The following is a 15,014-nucleotide window of genomic DNA, read 5'->3' on the forward strand; positions in this document are numbered from 1 at the left end:
ATTTATATGAAATGTTCAGAATATGCCAATCCAAAGAGACAGAAAAGAGATAAGTGGCTGCCAAGGGCTGAGGGAAGTGGGGAATGAGGGATGACTGCTAATGGATATGGGGCTTCCTTTGGGGAGACAGTCTGGAATTAGCTGGTCGTGATGATTGTGCCACTCTGAATATTTTTAAAATTACTCAATTGTGCATTTTAAGAGGATGAATTGTGAGGTATGTGAATTATACCTCAATAAAGCTGTTATTTTATTTTGAAACCGAGTTTTACTCACTCTGTCACCCGGGCTGGAGTGCAGTGGCACATCTCGGCTCACTGCAACCTCCTCCTCCCAGGGTTCAGGAGATTCTCCTGTCTCAGCCTCCCGAATAGCTAGGATTACAGGCACGCGCCACCACGCCCAGCTAATTTTTGCATTTTTAGGAGAGACAGGGTTTCGCCATGTTGGCCAGGCTGGTCCCGAACTCCTGGACTCAAGTGATCCGCCCACCTTGGCCTCCCAAAGTGCTGGGGTTATAGGTGTGAGCCACTGCACCCAGCCAAGCTGTTAGCTTTTAAAAATCACTTTGTAGAACTTGTTTGGGTCCTGATTTAAACCAACCAATTATAAAGACACGTAGGAGACAGTCTGGAAAGTCTGAACACTGAGGATTAGACAATATTAAGAAGTTATTACTAATTTTGTTTTAGATGTGATCGTGGTGTCATGGTTATTTTAAAATGATCTCTTAGGGACACATCATAAGTACTTACAGATTAAACCATGTGATAGCTGAGATTTGCTTCTAAATAATTTAGTCTGGGAGCCCAGTATGTATGGAAACAAGGTTGGCCACATACTGATCTTTGTTAAAGATGGGTGAGAACAATGTGCCCATTGATTATACTTTTCTCTCTACTGTTGAATATGGTTTCAAATTTTCATAATGAAATGTTTTAAAATTATTTTTAAGAAAGAAAACCAAGGACATAAAAAAGGAGAAAAAAGTCTGTCATTAATAATCTGTTCAGGCCGGGCACGGTGGCTTACGCCTGTAATCCTAGCACTTTGGGAGGCCAGGGCAGGCGGATCACGAGGTCAGGAGATCAAGACCAACCTGGCTAACACAGTGAAACCTCATCTCTACTAAAAAAAATACAAAAAATTAGCCGGACGTGGTGGCGGGCACCTGTAGTCCCAGCTACTCGGGAGGCTGAGGCAGGAGAATGGCATGAACCCAGGAGGCGGAGCTTGCAGTGAGCCGAGATTGCACCACTACACTCCAGCCTGGGCAACAGAGCAAGACTCTGTCTGAAAAAAATAATAATCATCATCATCATCATCTGTTCATTTGCATTCCTAAGAGCCATCCTTCCAGATCATCTATTTCCCAAAGCTGATCCCAGCCAGGCTGAATTATCTTCCTCTGGGCTTCCCCAGCACATGGCTTGTTCTCCTAGAAGGGTGTCAAAGTTACTCATATTTGTGTCTGTTGAGTTTCATTTTCTGTTTAAACATATATTTATACCATTTCAGTCCTCTAAAATTCTCAGGGCTGACTCCTTCTAAGTAAATACTTTTCTTTTGGATAATTGAGGTTTATCTCTTGAGATGTTAAATGTTTTAATATTTTGGACAAAAGTCTTTGTAAAATAGGTTACATGACTTTTACCTTTCTAGTCAATATTTATTAAGCTGACTTGCCCTATATGAGTTTCAAGAAGTTAATCATTATGAAAATTAATCTTGGCACTTGCCATAATAGTGTGATTCTCACACAGGATATTCAGGAATAAGGCTGTTTGTTCCTTACACCAAATGAACCCAGGTTGCTTTGTTTGTTTGAACATCTCTTGCTTTTATGATATTTTGGTCACTTCTCTTGCTGGTACTGTCCCTTCTTTCTGCCCTGAGAGTGCCCTCTTTGATCCATTTGCTGCTTCTGATTTACCCTAAGTGCGAAGAAACCACACAATTAAACTTATTACAGTTATATGTAGAACGACTACACTGCCTGGCTACCTAGGACAATTTCAGTGTATACCTATTGCCCCAGTGTAATTAATAAATAGCATCCTTTAAAAAATTCTTGAATGTATCCTAGTTGGCTTTTTTTTTCTTTTTCTTTTTTATTTTTTTTAGTGGCAGGATCTCACTCTGTTGCCCACACCGCAGTGCTGTGGTGCAATCATAGCTCACTGCAGCCTTGAACTCTCGGGCTCAAATGATCCTCCTGTCTCAGCCTCCTGAGTAGCTGGGCCTACAGGCATGTGCCACCACACCTGGCTATCCTGGATTTTAATAAATTATCTGATCATCCTAGTTATATGCCAAATATGAGTATATCCTTGTTACAAGGTTTGACTGGCCACTCTTACCAGTTCTATTAAAGGGACTGACTACTTATCTACTCCCCAGTCATGTGCTAAAGTCTAAGGATATTGTGGCTTTTTTTTCAACATTTACTGAGCATTTATTAGGTGCCATTCACTACATTTCTCCTTGTTCTCTGGTTCTCTGGGAGCTTATAGTTTAGTAAGGAGATGACATAAATATAAACATGTAATTTCAATGCAGTGTTGTACAAGCATATGTATAAAGCTAGAGGCATGCAGCTGGGTGCCTTGAGACCACAGACCAAGGGCCATTAGCCTAGCACAGAGTTTGTCAACCTCGGCATTACTGACATTTTGGACCACATAATTTTGGCGGGGGGTGGGGGGACTGCCCTGTGCATTTTAGGATGTTTAGCAGCATCCCTGGCCTCTGTCCTTTAGACGCCAGTAGTACTCCCTTAAGTCATAACAATAAAAAATGCCTGCAGATATTGTCAACTGTCCCTGAAGGATAAAACTGCTCCAGGTTGAGAAGCACCCTGGTCCAAGAAGCATCAGACAATGTGGGGAACTGCCCCAAAATTCCTGCTGGAGGAGACACTGCTGAGCTAGGCGTAGGTCTGGTGGACTCAGGAGGGGTAAGACCAAAAAGGGAAATGGAGTAGAGGAAGGACCTCACGAACCGAGCATGAGTGATGTGTAGGAGAGGGAAACAGAAAGGAGGGAGTTGCATGAATGGGTGGCATGGCGTGGAAAAGGAGTAAACTCAGTTCAGTATTACTAACCTATGTAGTTAAGCGCTTTTTGACTTGTTTTTCCTATTCTGTGTATTTTGGTTAGTTCAGGGTCAGGTTGACAGTTGAATTCTAAAAGATAATATATGCAAAAGCACTTTGCAGACCCTGTGAAGTGCTATTCATATGTAAATTATCAATGTTATTACCATAACAGCAGATGGAAACAATGCACTTTATGGTTTTATTTTGTTTGTATGCACTCTGTAATCCTTAAGAATTCTGAAAAGCAGAGCATTACTGTGCTGCTTATTAAACCATTGTCTCTCAGCTTCACTCTCATATACTCTGGTCGTGATGCTGGGGCAACCCCTACAAACCTCATTTTTCTTTGCCAGCCGGCTCCTTGTGTTACTCTGCCAGGAGGGGACAGTAGAGGGAGACCCCAAGCCTGGAGACTGGAAAAGGGACTGCTCCTTCCTTTTCCTCTCAAGGTCACCTTGACAACGTCTCTTCACTCCAGCAGCTCAGTTGGTTTCAGCAGCAGTAGTCGATTCCAGTTTTCCCAGCACTCTCAGAACCAGCTTCATGATTCCTTTTCAAAGACACCAGCACCCACTAGCTTGGGATTTCACCCTCCTGAGAGGCCTGAGTCCCAGCTCTGAGTGTTAATAATTTCAGTGTTAATACTTCTAAGTGTAAATAATTCTTTCCTGTGAATCCCCAGCCATAGAGGTGGAAGCTGCTTCCTGTACTTACTACCCCTTATGACACTTGTGTTCCCTTTTCAACTTTTCAGTTAATACATCTTCATATTAAATTATTTCCATTATACTAACTGGCATGGTTTCTGTCTCCTTACTGAGCCTGACTACCACTTGTGTTGATTATTCCACCCTTTAGTCACTCCAGATACTCAGGACAAGGGGAGAAGGAGGAAGATCAAGCCCAGAGTGTCCCACGCTCTATGTGTGACTAGTCTCTGCAAGTAGCTGCTGGATTGACAGACTCCTGAATCAGTAGGGACCACTAATTTTCAGAAAAGCCAGTTAAAATCTCTTCTGGATAGTGCAGAAAACACTTGAAGAGTCTAAAGAACCACAGCATCAAAAGTAGACAAGTGTGAATGACTCAGCATTGATTCTATAACATATTCTGGAAGCCGCTATTAGGACTAAATCCTTTTGCTTGAAATTTGCTTGCATGTTTGCAGTTGCTATAATAATACCTTGTATAATATACTGGGCAGAATAACACTAATGGTTTCAGCTACCTTGCTTTTATTTCTTCTACAGACATTGAGGTCCTACTGTGTACTCATAAGACAAGGTCCCTGCTGCCAAAAAAGTAAAACAAACAAACAAACATACAAAAAAACTAACTCAAATAAAAAACAGAATAAAAAGTGCTAAAGCTGGGTAGTAAGGACATTTTCCAATTTCCTATGTTTCCTATCATTAATGAGGCAACTGGTATTGAAGCATTCTTTTTTTATTTTTATTTTTGAGATGGAGTCTCGCTCTGTCACCCAGGCTGGAGTGCAGTGGCACATCTAGGCTCACTGCAATCTCTGCCTCCCTGGTTCAAGCAATTCTCCTGCTTCAGCCTCCTGTGTAGCTGGGACTACAGGTGTGCACCACCATGCCCAGCTAATTTTTGTATTTTTAGTAGAGACGGGGTTTTGCCACGTTGGCCAGGCTGGTCTCAAACTCCTGACCTCAGGTGATCCACTCGCCTAGGCCTCCCAAAGTGCTGGGATTACAGGCATGAGCCACTGTGCCTGGCCGAAGAATTCTCTTTTTTTTTTTTTTTTTTTGACAAGGTCTCACTCTCACCCAGGCTGCTGGAGTGCAGTGGCACAGTATTGGCTGACTTCAGTCTCAACCTCCTGGGCTCAGGTGATCCTCCCACCTCAGCCTTCCAAGTAGCTCGTACTACAGGCACATGCCACTATGCTCAACTAATCTTTAAAAATTTTTGTAGAGACGAGGTTTTGCCATGTTCCCCAGGCTGGTCTTGAACTCTTGGGCTCAAGCAATCCTCCAGCTCAGTTTCCCAAAATGCTGGGATTACAGGGTTAGCCACCGCACTTGGCCTCAAACCAATCTTTGAAGATAGTTATTCAAATCTACTTGTTGTTTTAATGTGAAGATAATTCCTAATGCTTCTTTTCTTTATTCTTTTTTGAAACCTTTTTTGATAGTGAAATATTCTACCCATATATAAATGTACAGCTTAATGAATTTTTACAAGATGAACATCTATATAACCATCATTAAGGTCAGGAAATACAATCCCAAAAACATTCTTCTCGCTACCTGCCAGAACCGATCACAATCCTCCTAACTTTATGGGAATCACTAAGTGGGTAGTGTTTCCCATAAAATTGCTTTTTTGCTTTTTTTCATAGTTTCCTCCACTAAGTATGGAGCCACAATAATTGTAGAGTGTAATTTAGCCTGTCTTTTATATACAAAAATCATACAGTATGTATTTTTTCTGGGTTTTTGTTGTTGTTCAAAATTGTGTTTTTAGTATGCCTCCATATTGTTACACGTCGTTGTATTTCATTCATTTACAGTGCTGTGTAGTACGCCAGTATAGGCAATAGCATAATCTAGTTAACCATTCTTTTGATGGATAGTTCAGTTATTTCCAGTTTGCATGCACAGGAGCACGCACTTCTTAGGGTAAATACCTAAAAGTGAAATTGCTGGATCCCAAGGCATACATATCCTGGCTAATGTCAAATCATTTTCCAAAATGGTTGGTTGTATCGGTTCTCACGTCCGCCAGCAGAAGGTGAGGGTTCTTTGCATTACATCCTCCCTAGCACCTGATGCTGCCAGACGTTTCAACTTTGGACTTTTCGACTCAACTTATGGTGAGTGTGGTATTATCCGCTGTGGTTTTAATTGGCCATCTTCTGATTATTAATGAATTAAAGCACCATTTCAATAAAGAGATATTTATTGGCCATTTAGATTTCTCGTGTGTTTGTGAAATACCTTTCCATTTACCCATTCTTTAATTGGGCTCCTTTTCTTCTTGATTTGTAGTAGTTCCTCGCGTATTTTAGTAGTTTTATTTGTGGCAAAGATCTCCTCCCCCGGGCGGCCTCTGCCCTCCGGCGCTGGGAAGCCCGGGCGGCGAGGCAGCCTCTCCCAGGGCGCTCGGGCTCCTCCGGCTCTGCCCCGATGTCGTTATTACGGCCGTTTGCGGTCTCCGTGCCAGGGCCGGGGGTGCTGTCCGGGACGCGGGATCCTAGGTCGGGTCCTGCCCCGCCCAAGTGGCGCCGGCGTCTGTGTTGTCTGCGGTCTCCAGGGCAGCGGCGGGGCGGGCTGGGGCCCGAGCGGCGGCGGCGGCGGCGGCAGCGCGGGAGGATGCGGGGCCCGCCCGGGTCGCGGCAGCGGAGGAGCGCCGGGCAGGTGATGGGCGGTGGCCTCCCGGATCCGGGGTGGGAGGCGCGCCCGGGGAGGGAAACGGGAAGGCCTGACTGGGGATGGGGACGGCAGGAAACCACCCGAGTAAGCTGGGGAGGAGCCGGCGCCGGAGCCTTCGGGACGGAGAGGGGAGCGACAAGGGGGCGAGGCCGCACCGAGGAGCTGGGGGGCCGCGGTCCGAGGCTTCGGCGCCCGGGCACCCAGAGCAGCCCTGTTCCCGGTCAATTAGGACCGGTCCTGGGCACCAGGCCCGCCGACTTGTCACTTCCTGGACCTCCAAACGCCCCTTGTGACCGGCCTTGTTCCTCAGGAACAAGCAAAGGTAGAAAACAAACCGAACGCCTCCACTGGGCAGCTTCCGGCCTGTTTCAAACCAGGGTTCGTTCCTTTCTTTACGATTCATCTTGGTGAGCCCAAGCAGGGTTCCTTTTCTCCTCCAGGAGAAAGTTCGTTTGTCCCATGCTAGTGGACTAGACCCACTGCAGGGATCCCTGGGGAGCTGGCCGCTTCTTAGTCCCTAGGTGCCATCGGATCTATCCCTGTCTTGTTTATTCAGGAGACTGGTCACCTCTCTTGGTCAGAAATTTCAGCGGCACAACCTTTTTTTTTTTTCACTGGACGGGAGGAGAGAGCCACATTTATGAAATTTAAACGCCCACTTTCTAACTTATTCAAGCTGTCAGCTGTTCCTTCTTCAACCCCATGTTTTGGTAAGATCAGGCCTCCACAGAAAACCCAGCTTTTGTGGCGTTTGGCTTTGCCCTTTGCATACTTTAGCAAACTTCAGGAATCTGCTAACATCAACAAAATTATCTTCTGTGGTTACTGTTTTATTATTTATTCATTCCAAGAAAGCTTAGCCTATTTCATTTAAGAAGAGAAGTTCAAGGGACTGAATTATTTTAAGAGTAATTCTAAGTTGCACTATAACGCTTAAGCTTGCTCTTCAGGATCTCAAATTCAGTGACCTTAGCTCTTCCAGTAAAACCGGTGTTAAACAAGCTCTTTTAGTTAAAATGTGTTAGTATTTGATAGATTTGCTGCTTTCTTGGCACATCCTAAAAAAGCAACAATTAAAATAATAAGGCAGAATGCAATATGTATTTTAAAAATAAGAGACAAAATAATACAACAAACCAGTCTGTAAAATTAAAGAATAATATGTTAGTCTACCAACAGGGCAGACTTCGAGTTCAATAGAAAACTCACTTCGTGTGTATTTACATATGAACGTTCCCTTTTGCCTGTTGTTTGTTAAGGTGCTTTCCTCCAAGGATTTGGTGATGCTCCTTGCAAACATTAGCAACAAGGTCAACATTATAAGCAATCCTAGGAATAGTAATAAGGTTGTGTCATTTAATTAAAGTCAGGATTTGCCAAAAGAACAAGAGCAAGCCATTAAGACAACTTTTACAGTAATTTCTAATGGTAAAGGTTTCTGTTACCTGACTCACAGGGAAAAAAAAATGGATATAAAGGCAGTGAGATAGAAAATAGACCAAAATAGAAATGCTAGGTAGAGATGAAAGAAAGCACAATCCAAAAACATCATGTCCGTTCGGTCCTACGTGAACTCAAAGCACCCTTTCCATGGCTCTTTATAATGACCCTTAGAGACAGTGAAGGTTCACTTGAATCACACTCATAAGTGAGTTGGGACTCCAGCTAACTCTTAGCTGTAATTCAGGCCAATCTCCCACCCACTCAGCTTTCCCCAGGATAGCATCCCATTCAGTAATGTAGACCTCCAGGCTCTGCTTTGAATCGCTCAGTGGCAGAATTCACAAGGCCACTAAATCTTTTGTTGAACAGTTTTATTTATTTTTTCTGATAGGGTCTCGCTCTGTTACCCAGGCTGGAGTGCAGTGGCACACTCTCGGCTCACTGCAGCCTCTGCCTGCCCGGCTCGAGTGACCCTCCCACCGCAGTCTCCCTAGTAGTTGGGACTACAGGCCCATCCCACCATGTCCACTAATTTTTTGTATTTTTTTTTTTTTTAATAGAGACAGGGTTTTGCCATGTTGCCCGGGCTGGCCTTGAACTCCTGGACTTAAGCGATCTGCCCACCTCGGCCTCTCAAAGTGCTGGTATTACAGGCGTGATTGTTCAACAGTTTTAATCGTTATTATGGGTTTTAAAAAATCCTGGATGAGGTTGATCTCCATTTATGTCCACCTAAATTATATGTTCCTATCTAGTCACAACCTGGCTATCAGAAAGTCTTTTCCAAATGATGTTGCCAGCCCATATAGATCTAGGAACAAAATAGCTTCCCCATTTACAGTTCCAACTATGGAAAACTACACTCTTCTTTCTTCTTACTTTACTTTCCAAAACGTAGCCCCTGAACCTGTTTTACTCTATCCATGAATAACTACGGACCATATTTATGTTGCCCGTAGTTATTTGGGCATTTGAAATAAGGCTATCAAAGTGCTGTCCATAATTAACTATTTGTCTTAGTCCAGGCTTGTCTGTAACAAGCCCTTGGAAGCTAGAAATAGGAATCCACTTCCAAGCAGCCATTTATTTCATCAATAAAACTGCATTCGATTACTCAGGCTGCTTATGAGCGCTACATCAGATGTGTTTCTGTAGAGAGAAAAACAATTGTTTTTCTAATAGACCTTTCTTATACACACAAAAGGGTGCATACAAAAGCCTGCAGATAATATAACAAGGTTATCTTACTCATTTAAATATTTGATTAACGTTGACATTATTGAGATTTTAGTAGTCGCAGAGTAACATAAATACAATTTTTTTCAGGTAACGCCTTTGTGAACCACAACTTTAAATATCAGCCAGCTGCTCCTATCGACAAGAGTATCCCCTGTTAATTTTTTGCATTTTTCAAGATGAGTAAAAGTAAACTAATTCCCAAGCTCTCTATTCAATCTCCTGTCCGTCATACCAACTTCAATGTCCAGTCCACACACCCACCTTTGAAGAAAGATGACTTATATCGGATTTCAAAAGACTCCTTGGAATCTGATTCAGAAAGCCTCACTCAAGAGATTATGTGCCGTTCTGAGTTTGATGATCGAATCCAGGACAACGGTATGGAGCCCGACAGCTTAGACGAGGAGGAAAGCCCTCGATGGAGAAGCCTGCATGAGATGGAAGAGGAAGTAAGTGGAAAAGCAGCTCAGATGGCTCGCGAGCAAAACCACCATACCTGGGACCAGGGCGCCAATAACAGGTAAGGAATTGGCTTGTGTAAGATAATAATGGGCTCTAAAATGTATCATTAAATAATTACTGTTGTCATTCCAAATTAGAGTAAGGGCAAGCTGCCCTAATGAGCGCCGTGTGTGAGACAGGTCTCCAAGCAGCCAAGGATAGCTGGGCACCATGTTTTTTCCATATTCAGATTTTTTTAAATTAAAAAGTACAATGGGTATTAATAAGGGCAATTTGCATTTCTCATACCATTTATTTCCTGTCCATATTCCAAGTGTCTCCACACTAGGACCTCACCTGGGAGAAATTCCAGAAAGCCGGGTATGGAAAAGGATGTGGAGTCAGGTGGACTTCATTTGGTCCAGGCGTTACTGTTTAGTGTATAATCTGGAATAAATCAATTAACTCTTTTTTTTATTTTTTTTAAATTTTATATAGTGTTAAATATTTACAATAGAGATGGGATCTCACTATGTTGGCCAGGTTGGTCTTGAACTCCTAGCCTCAAGCAGTCCTTCCACTTCAGCCTCCCAAAGTGCTATGATTACAGGCATGAGCCACCATGCCTGACCCACTTAATTCTTTTTTTGGGTCACTTTTTCTCGTCTGTCAAATAACCTGACTTGCCTATCTCACAGGATTGCTATTAATGTCAATAAAGTACAAATAATTGGAGGTAGAATCTTACTTGGCCCATTCAAAGCTAGTAGAGGTCTACCTCTCAGGGCTTGTATGATCATACAAAGATTTAATCTAATAACCAGAATTTAAGGGATTTAACCTTGTGCTATGAGCTACCAAAAAAAAGTGAGGGAATATAAAATAATGTGTGATATCACTCTGTTACAATTGAGGCACTGAGGATATGACAGAGTACAGAAGAAGGTAAAAGCTATTGATTAGGAGGAGGTTTTAGTGTGGTGGTGGAGTGCGTGGTGTCTGAAGCAGATCATTTGGGTTCAAATAGTGGCTCTGCCACTTACTAGCTGATAACCTTGGCCAAGTCCAATTATGTTTCTGTGCCTCAGTTTCTTCATCAGTAAAAATGGGATAATAATAATAGTTAACCAGTTACTATGAGGCTAAAATAAATACATATAAATTGTTTAGAATAGTGACTGGCTCTTTATAAATTATATTGTGTTAGATTTTCTGTGTGTGTGGGACGGGGGAGGAGTCTCGCTCTGTCATCAGGCTGGAGTGCAGTGGCGCAATCTCAGCTCGCTGCAACCTCCACCTCCTGGGTTCAAGCAATTCTCCTGCCTCAGCCTCCCGAGTAGCTGGGACTACAGGCATGTGCCACCATGCCCAGCTAATTTTTGCATTTTTAGTAGAGACGGGGCTTCACCATGTTGGCCAGGATGGTCTCGATCTCTTGATCTTGTGATCCGCCCACCTTGGACTCCCAAAGTGTTGGGATTACAGGCGTGAGCCACTGAGCCCGGCCGATTTTTTTTAAAATTCAGGCTGAAATATATTAAGGAAAGTTTATTGGAAGGCCTAGAACTTGGACAGGGTCTTGAAAACAAGCTAAGATCTGGATAATAGAACAGAATGGGAGTGACATGTTTGTGGCACATTAGGGAGCCCAGCTGGATTGTGGAGGATTTGTTTTGAGTGTAGGGAAAATAGACTGAGTAGGGGTCTGATTATAAGGGGGCCTTAAAAATGTGCTTATAGTATTGGAAGATAAATTTTCGGGTCTTGAAGTGTAACCATCCTACCACAGATAGGGATATTGAGTCTTACAGAACTTAAATGACTTGTCCTCGGGATACAGTCACTGCAAGGGCTCGTGTCGGAGCGAGAAGTAGAGCCCAGTCCTGAGTCTTTTCTTTCTTTCTTATCTTTTTTCTTTCTTCCTTTCATCTTCCCCTCCCTTTTTTTCACTGGGGATATCTAGTTGAATCAATCTCATAAGTGTCTTAGTGATGCATCACAGTAAAAGTGATGAGTTGTCACCAAGGTGCTAGAGGCGGAAGAGGCGTGCAGGACAGCTTCAGAGAGACAGACACCCTTGATGGGACTGGGCTGGGAAAGCCAGGCAGAGAGAATACAGGTTCTTGGGGAGGGCAGTGAGATGCAGCAGCATTTAAGGAAGATTATTATGCAAGCTAGTGCATTTTGAATTAGAGACTAAACACACAATGGGAAAAGAGACTGCTGGATGGATATGACAATAACAATGACATCACTTTTTAAAAGCCTATCTTAGTTTCACTCAATTCTCCATCACAATCCTGTAGGGAAGTTGCTGCTTTTCCTATTTTACAGATAAGGAGAATGAGGCTAACAGAGATGAAGAAACTTGTCTAAGGTTATAGTGCGTGGAGGATGTCCTTGTTTTGTTACTGATGCTTTTTTTTTTTTAAATCATGCAAAAATTCTGACCTATAGAAAATTACAGAGAAAAATACAGTATAACCCTTACTGCCATATTTGTTTCAGACGTATTTTTAAAATTCATAGTATATTACAGATAAAGTTTCCATGTACCCCCTTCTCAAACTCATTCCCCTTTCTTCCCCCTCAGAGGTAATCAATACATACTCTTACGTGAGTGTGCATCCTTCTCACCAATCTTCCATTCATTTATTTCATAGGTAATCTATAATTAGTGGATAAATATATATCTATATATGGATGCATGATGCCTATTTTGTTCAGTCAACATTATGTTTTTGGGATTTTACAATTATGCTTTTGAACTAAGACATGGTCTTGGTTGACTATTGATGAATATTTAGTTTTTTTCCAGTTTTCGTTATTTCAGACAATGCTCTGTGCATGTCCTCGTATGCCTCCTTGGGTATGCATGCAAGAGTTTCCTTAGGGTATAAATCCCTGGGAGTGGAACTGTGGTTCATGGGTGACTAGACGTCTTCAATTTTACTCACAAGTGCCTGCAAGTTACCAGTCCTCAGAATTACTGTCTTTTTAACTTTTGCCACTCTGATGGGTTATAAAATCCTGTCCTATTATAGATTTAAATTACTTTTCTCTGATAACTTGTGAGCTTGAGAATCTTTTTACATGGTTTTAACCAAATGAGATCGATTTAGACATCCTCTTTGGCAACTGGTTATTTTCATTTAACAAAATACCCATGTGTATCTTGGGTATCTTTCTATAGAGTTGGTTTTCTGTATCCATGGATTTCGCACCTGTGGATCCAACCAACCACAGATCAAAAATATTTGGAGAATAAATGGGTGGTTGAATCTGTACTAAACATGCACAGAGACTTTTTTTCTTGGCTTTATTCCAGAACAATATAACAGCTATTTACATAGTATTTACATTGTATTAGGTATTATAAATAATCTACAGATAATTTAAAATATATAGGAGGACATGCATAGGTTATATACAAACATTACCCCAATTTATAAAAGGGACTTTCCCATCCCTGGATTTTGGTATCGGCAGGGAGTCCTGGAAACACTCCCTCACAGATAACTAAGCTATGATTATATTTATATGTTCATAGTACATATGTACATATGTACATAGTACATATATTTATATGTTCATAGTACATATGTACATATGTACATAGTACATATATTTATATGTTCGTAGTACATTTATATGTTCATAGTACATAGTACATAGTACATAGTATATTTATATGTTCATAGTACATACTATTCTAGTATCTGGAGGTGCCATTATATATTTATTCAGTCACCCAAGGGTGGACTTCGGGATGTTCCCAGTTTGTTTGTTTGTTTGTTTTGGAGACAGAGTCTTGCTCTGTTGCCCAGGCTAGAGTGAAGTGGCAAGATCTTGGCTCACTGCAACCTGCGCCTCCCGGGTTCAAACGATTCTCGCGCTTCAGCCTCCTGAGTAGCGTGCGCCACAACGCCTGGCTAACTTTTTCTACTTTTAGTAGAAATGGGGTCTTACCACATTGCCCAGGCTGTCCTTGAACTCCTGAGCTCAGGAAATCTGTGTACCTCGGCCTCCCAAAGTGCTAGGATTACAGGCATGAACCACCACTCCCGGCCCCAGTTTCTTGTTTTTTTTCCAACGAAACTTTAACTGAAATTATATATATATATATATATATATATATATATATATGAAAGAATTGACAGGGTTTGGTGACAGATTAGATATGAGGATTGAAGGAACAAGAGAAGCCAAAGATTAGGGTTCCTGTAACAACAGCTAGCATTTATAGAATGCTTATCATGAGCCCATTTCTGTGCTAAATAAACACTTTATATGTATTATCTCATTTAATCTTTATTGCAACCCTGGTAGATACTATCATGATGCCATTTTGAAGGTTGCAAATGAAGCTTTAAAAGTTTATATTGTACCCATTCATTGCGTCTAGTGAGTGGTGGAGCAGAAAACTCAGGCAGTCTGACTACATGGCCCCAAACCCTGTTTTTTTCCTGGTTCTAAGAGATTTATAGTCTCCTAGGTAATAAAAGGGAGTAGTTTTAGTTATAGAAATGGGGCCACTGGAAAGGAAACATCTTTTGCAATGGATAGGTATTTTTGTCTGTATTTTTAAGATGAAGAAACCAAGGTAAGGATCCATTAAGTGACCTCATTTCCCCAGTTGTTGGGTTTTTTTCTCCTTTTGTCCAGTGCTCAGGGACCTGACTTTAACCCTTGTTCTTACCAAAGGACAGTTTAAATACAATCTAATATATTTCAAAATAAAGAATAATGCTTATAAAAATCAAAATTATGGTTAGATCCTTGGTTTTCTCATTTAGAGATCCTCAGATAATGCTGTTTTCCTCCGATTGATTTGCCTTGGACATTTTTAATGATTAACTGTAAACCCTAGGGTTAGAACAGGTTATAGCCCTAGTCATTGTTTGTCTATATAGTGCTTCATACACTGAAATTAGGATAACCAGTTCTCCAATAAAAAGGAAAACAGAACTGAAGCATTTGGGCAAATAATGCCTCGAAAATATCATTCAGGTAAGCATTTCATTACTGGTCCCTTTCCCTGCCTCATGTTAGTCTTCGAAGCCTCTCCTAGGCACACTGTTGCTTGGATCTGAGTAGTTTATGAGCCATGAAATAGACAAGGAAATTGATCTCAGACTCTCAATATGAAATTCAAGTAGGCTTTTATTTCTGTAAAGTAGATGGCATTCTGGGAATTGTAGTTCAAAAAAAAACTGTCAAAGCTTGCCTTAAAACCAAGGAAAATTTCTTTCTTCTTGCTTTTATAATCAATAATTTTAAAAGCTGCCTGACAAATTACTTGAGTCCTACACTTGTGTTTTGATGTTACTAGAACCTCCTCAAAGCAATTATTCCCTTGTATCTGACCAAAGTCAAGCCATAGTTCAATGTATATG

At 41.7% G+C, this 15,014-nt stretch overlaps 1 protein-coding gene across 31 annotated transcripts in view; it reads left to right on the forward strand.

The window, feature by feature from the left end:
* The first annotated feature begins 6,379 nt into the window (after nt 1-6,379).
* Nucleotides 6,380-15,014, forward strand: part of JHY (junctional cadherin complex regulator) — a 76,780-nt gene continuing 68,145 nt past the window's right edge. For 12 of the 31 annotated variants that reach the window (XM_054525274.1, XM_054525288.1, XM_054525282.1 and 9 more), the window contains exons 1-3: nt 6,380-6,480; nt 8,499-8,582; nt 9,265-9,697. In XM_054525274.1, coding sequence (XP_054381249.1) covers nt 9,354-9,697 — 344 coding nt within the window. In that variant the 5' untranslated portion in view covers nt 6,380-6,480; nt 8,499-8,582; nt 9,265-9,353. Of the gene's footprint in view, nt 6,874-7,051; nt 7,206-8,498; nt 8,592-9,264; nt 9,698-15,014 lie in introns of all 31 variants that reach the window. The other 19 variants (XM_054525275.1, XM_054525284.1, XM_054525295.1 and 16 more) reach the window with 10 other exon arrangements.

The sequence above is a fragment of the Pongo abelii genome, chromosome 9, assembly GCF_028885655.2.
Source record: "Pongo abelii isolate AG06213 chromosome 9, NHGRI_mPonAbe1-v2.0_pri, whole genome shotgun sequence".
NCBI classification, from domain to species: Eukaryota; Metazoa; Chordata; class Mammalia; order Primates; family Hominidae; genus Pongo; species Pongo abelii.